We start from the raw sequence: 5419 nt of genomic DNA, 5'->3' as shown, positions 1-5419 counted from the left end.
AACGGAGAAAATTTCATTAAGCGTCGGTTATTACAAAAGTTCGAGGATTTTTTAGAGAGAAGTTGGCTCTCTACAGAGATCAACTCATATTATTTTATTTTCATCTTGGAAATCTGCTGCTAGATATATAACGCTTTTTTATTATTTTAACTCAAATTCGAAACTCCTGTCCGATGAAAAAGTATCTTACTCTCCCAGTTCACACATTTTTCTATCGCTATTATCTAGTCACCCTGTACTACATTCTAATTACAAATAATTACTTAAAAACATAGTTACTTATATTTTTCGAGCAAATTTATTAGTTGGGAACTGTAACCCTATAGCACAGATTGATGGATTGCAAAGTAGAAACCATTAAAAAAAATCAAAGTTTATCAGCTGAAATACAAATAGATATTTTCAACAATTGAATTGTCACTCGGCAGTTGGACGGCAAGTTTCCTACACGCTGCATCGCCAATTATTAGACGTGAAACTTTTTTACTTTTAAAATTTTTTGTTTGTTTTTGTATTGTTATTGTCGTAAGCGGTAAATACAACTCTCGAGGGTATTCCTAAATTGGCATGCAATATAATTGGTATATTTAACATAATAACACAAATATGAGCAGTTATGTGATGACTACGATGTTGATGACTTCGAAAAGGGACGCCGACGTAACGCAAATACGCCACTTACAAGCCACCCGCCACTGCGTGCGTCTTCTGGCTGTCTGCTAACAGCAAAGCAAAGCTCAAATGCAATTGTGCGGTACTATGATGTTGTCCATATTATCACAACTGTAGTTATTGTTGTAAGTATGTAGTAGGAGTAGACTTGGCGTGCGGTGTTTGTCGCTTGAAGGTAGCGTGTCTCAGCAGCAAATGCGGCAACTGTTAGAGCGCGTTAGTGCGTGTTTGGTGAGCTTGTTATTACAATAACAATGCAAATTGTAGTTGTTGTCGTCTTTAGCTGTTCATGAACTTTCAATTTCGATAGCATTGAAGCGGAAATGAACGAATATGGGTTATATCTATGAGTGGCTATGTGTGTATGAAAAGTTAACGTTGACCTCTTGCACACCTAATTATAAAAACAATAACCTTACAGCCGTTAGCATTATTTGTGTAAATGTATGCAAAGTTTTAGGAAATATAACCTCGTCTAAGGAAGTAGTATCATATGAAAGACGCTTAAAATCGATAAATCCGGCGTTGAGCAGTGTGGACGACATTTAAATTTTTTTTTAAAAACATGAAAATTCTCATTATTTTTGCAACACATCTCGTAAATGAAATTTGATTTAAATTCTTTGGAAAGTTATTATTTCTACGATTTTCAGGAGATTTTGCTATTTCAGTTTTAGGTTATATATTAAATAGGTAAAAATGTTTGGATATATTTTATGGATGACTTCATAATTTATATTTACGTCGGTTTATACATATAACTGTTTATTTTTACTTTTTTAATAACTTTATATAATAATTAGATGGAGTGAGAATAGAGGTAGCTAAACCTTTGTACCAATGTAAAAAATATCAAAGTCTTTATTTAAGTACTATGCAAGTACTGTATGTAATTTCAATATATGTATGTATGCTTACATATGTGTAAGAAGAATCGAAAGAAAAATAAAAGTAAGAAAATAAAAACAATGTGTGGGATCTTCACACGAAGACCATAATTTAATTTGTACTTAAACAATACAAAACAAATTGAGGACAATTTACATACATATATACATGTGACATGTTTGACTGTAAATATATAGCTAGATGTTTCCCTACTCATATGTAATTATTTAATTTCGAAAATTGCTACTGTTTTGTTAAATAAACTAACTGTTTAAGTGGGAAGATGACCGAAAAGCTATAGGTCTATTATTTAATTTGTAAATCTAGTAGGAATATTATTTCAACGAAAGTTTTTCTCATAACAAAGTCATTCATAGGTATAAATGTATGTTAGCAGGGCATTTTTATACTGTCAAAACAAAGTTGTTAAAGTATAATAGTTCTGTCCAGATAACGGTTGTTTATAAGTCTCAAAACTAAACGAGTTAGATATAAGGTTATATATACCAAAGTGATAAGGGTGACGAGTAAAATTCAAATCCGGATGTCTGTCTGTCCGTCTATCCGTCCGTGCAAGCTGTAACTTGAGTAAAAATTGAGATACCTTAATGAAACTTGGAACACGTATTCCTTGGCACTATAAGAAGGTTAAGTTCGAAGATGGGCGGAATCGGACCACTGCCACGCACACAAAATGGCGATAACCGAAAACACATAAAGAGCTATAACTAAGCCATAAATTAAGCAATTTTTCTAGGAAGGGGCATATTTGGATGTAATTTTTTTGGGAAAGTGGGCACCCTACTATGTTTTTGGTATATATTTCGTAAACTGCAAAAGCTATATCAACGAAACTTTCAGGAGTCGCCCATTGTAACGGGTGATTTTTTTGAGGTTAGGATTTTCATGCATTAGTATTTGACAGATCACGTGGGATTTCAGACATGGTGTCAAAGAGAAAGATGCTCAGTATGCTTTGACATTTCATCATGAATAGACTTACTAACGAGCAACGCTTGCAAATCATTGAATTTTATTACCAAAATCAGTGTTCGGTTCGAAATGTGTTTCGCGCTTTACGTCCGATTTATGGTCTACATAATCGACCAAGTGAGCAAACAATTAATGCGATTGTGACCAAGTTTCGCACTCAGTTTACTTTATTGGACATTAAACCAACCACACGAATGCGTACAGTGCGTACAGAAGAGAATATTGCGTCTGTTTCTGAGAGTGTGGCTGAAGACCGTGAAATGTCGATTCGTCGCCGTTCGCAGCAATTGGGTTTGTGTTATTCGACCACATGGAAGATTTTACGCAAAGATCTTGGTGTAAAACCGTATAAAATACAGCTCGTGCAAGAACTGAAGCCGAACGATCTGCCACAACGTCGAATTTTCAGTGAATGGGCCTTAGAAAAGTTGGCAGAAAATCCGCTTTTTTATCGACAAATTTTGTTCAGCGATGAGGCTCATTTCTGGTTGAATGGCTACGTAAATAAGCAAAATTGCCGCATTTGGGGTGAAGAGCAACCAGAAGCCGTTCAAGAACTGCCCATGCATCCCGAAAAATGCACTGTTTGGTGTGGTTTGTACGCTGGTGGAATCATTGGACCGTATTTTTTCAAAGATGCTGTTGGACGCAACGTTACGGTGAATGGCGATCGCTATCGTTCGATGCTAACAAACTTTTTGTTGCCAAAAATGGAAGAACTGAACTTGGTTGACATGTGGTTTCAACAAGATGGCGCTACATGCCACACAGCTCGCGATTCTATGGCCATTTTGAGGGAAAACTTCGGAGAACAATTCATCTCAAGAAATGGACCCGTAAGTTGGCCACCAAGATCATGCGATTTAACGCCTTTAGACTATTTTTTGTGGGGCTACGTCAAGTCTAAAGTCTACAGAAATAAGCCAGCAACTATTCCAGCTTTGGAAGACAACATTTCCGAAGAAATTCGGGCTATTCCGGCCGAAATGCTCGAAAAAGTTGCCCAAAATTGGACTTTCCGAATGGACCACCTAAGACGCAGCCGCGGTCAACATTTAAATGAAATTATCTTCAAAAAGTAAATGTCATGAACCAATCTAACGTTTCAAATAAAGAACCGATGAGATTTTGCAAATTTTATGCGTTTTTTTTTTTAAAAAAAGTTATCAAGCTCTTAAAAAATCACCCTTTATGACTCCGCCCATTTATGGTCAAAAACCATATCTCCGAAACTACTCGACCAATTTCAATGAAATTCGGTTTGTATTATTTTCCTTGCAATGGCATGTTGTGAAAATCGGTTCACAACCACACCTACTTCCTATATACCAGAACTTTATAGACGATCTCAATCGTTTACTTTACGATATATAAAGTAAGCACTAGTGAAGATATCGGAGCAGAACTTTGCACAAATACTACATTTATAAGATGGCATCACACTTCTAAAAATTGTCGAAATCGGTCCATACATTTTCAAGGCCCCATATATTGAACATGAGTACCTCAGTTCTTCTAAATTTTTTTTACTGAAAATATAGGTAAGTCTCTTAGATCTTTTGAAGAAATTCGGAAGGAATATATTTCTTTTAATAATATGTCTCCGGTCCTAAAATACGTGAAATCGGGTCATAACTTCACCTAACTCACATATATCTAATATTAGGGTTTCCAACTTCCAATGACTCAGTGGCGCACGCAGGAAAAAAATTTGGGGGAGGTTTTAGGTAAAAAGACAATGTTTCATTATTTTATTCAGAAATTGAAGTCTAATCTTCTTTTAATTTGGGCCATAACATTTAAAATCTCTTCCTTCGTCACGTCCTCCGTTCAGGCGCGCTTCTCCAGTTTTATTTCTTAAATATGTTTTAAGCCTGCGAAGTGAGGAAAACGAGCGTTCACTTGAAGCGACAGATATAGGGATTATTGCTCCAATCTTTAAAAAACGATGCACTGTTTTGAACATTTTTGCATCGCAACAATTCAACGCGTCTAAAAAAGTTTTGGATCTATTTGTTTGATTTAACCAGTTCCTGAAAATAAATTCAAAATTTTAGTTAGAAAATATAATCTGAAGAAAAGATTTTTAACCTTTTCCACATTCTAAATTCAGCAACGAAATCATCGGGATCTTCTACATCAGCGGTTAAGTTAAGACACTCAAGTATTTTTTTGCAAATAGCATAATTTTTTTTAATTTAAATTTATTTCACAAAAGTTTTCTCATGGAACGAAAACTGAAAGTCATAATAAAAATTTTTCAAATTTTTCCTGTATTATGATTAACAATAAACTCTAAAAAAAATAATAGAAACCTTATTGGTGACTTTTCAGTTCAGAACTAATTTTCAAAAGAAGTCCATTTTGGGCTCACAATTCCCCTTAAATCTAAAAAAATCCAGTTCAGCAGCCACAGAGTGATAAGGCAAAGTCCAGTTTATATTTTTCTGGGTTTTTTAATTGGCCTACATTCCCACAACTTTTTAATACTATCCAGATACAATAGGTTTGTTTTTAGTTTAACATTTTTATAGTTTCGATCAGCAGAAAAGTATCAAAATAGGCCGTTTGTGAACAAAAAAATTATCAAATCACAAAAATTAGAAAAAAAAGTATCAAAAAGATACAAATGTATCAAAACGGCAACGCTGTTAGTGACTAATGTATTCATTTATTTTACATATTCTTACATCGTCGGCAGAAAGATTGCTTTGAAAACAACAAATTACAATTTTTCAAATGACTATGTAGAATTAAATTCTATTATTTAAAAATTCAATTACTTTGGGGGGTGGTTTAACACACACACACACATCCCAATAATATCTTGTGAAAATAGGCCAAATCGCTTCACGACCACGCCTAC

At 34.5% G+C, this 5419-nt stretch overlaps 1 protein-coding gene across 1 annotated transcript; it reads left to right on the top strand.

The window, feature by feature from the left end:
• The first annotated feature begins 2484 nt into the window (after positions 1 to 2484).
• On the top strand, positions 2485 to 3740 carry LOC128919851 (uncharacterized). Its single transcript, XM_054225342.1, has 2 exons — positions 2485 to 2626; positions 2989 to 3740. The coding sequence occupies exon 2, from the start codon at positions 3117 to 3119 to the stop codon at positions 3633 to 3635; it is 519 nt and encodes a 172-aa protein (XP_054081317.1). The 5' UTR covers positions 2485 to 2626; positions 2989 to 3116; the 3' UTR covers positions 3636 to 3740.
• Positions 3741 to 5419: the final 1679 nt, after the last annotated feature.

Source organism: Zeugodacus cucurbitae, chromosome 2, assembly GCF_028554725.1.
Source record: "Zeugodacus cucurbitae isolate PBARC_wt_2022May chromosome 2, idZeuCucr1.2, whole genome shotgun sequence".
Lineage (NCBI taxonomy): Eukaryota > Metazoa > Arthropoda > Insecta > Diptera > Tephritidae > Zeugodacus > Zeugodacus cucurbitae.
This window is presented reverse-complemented; position numbering and strand designations above follow the sequence as displayed.

Coding starts and splice junctions, on each gene's coding strand:
- LOC128919851 (XM_054225342.1), top strand. CDS start 3,117: ATGCATCCCGAAAAATGCACTGTTTGGTGTGGTTTGTACGCTGGTGGA.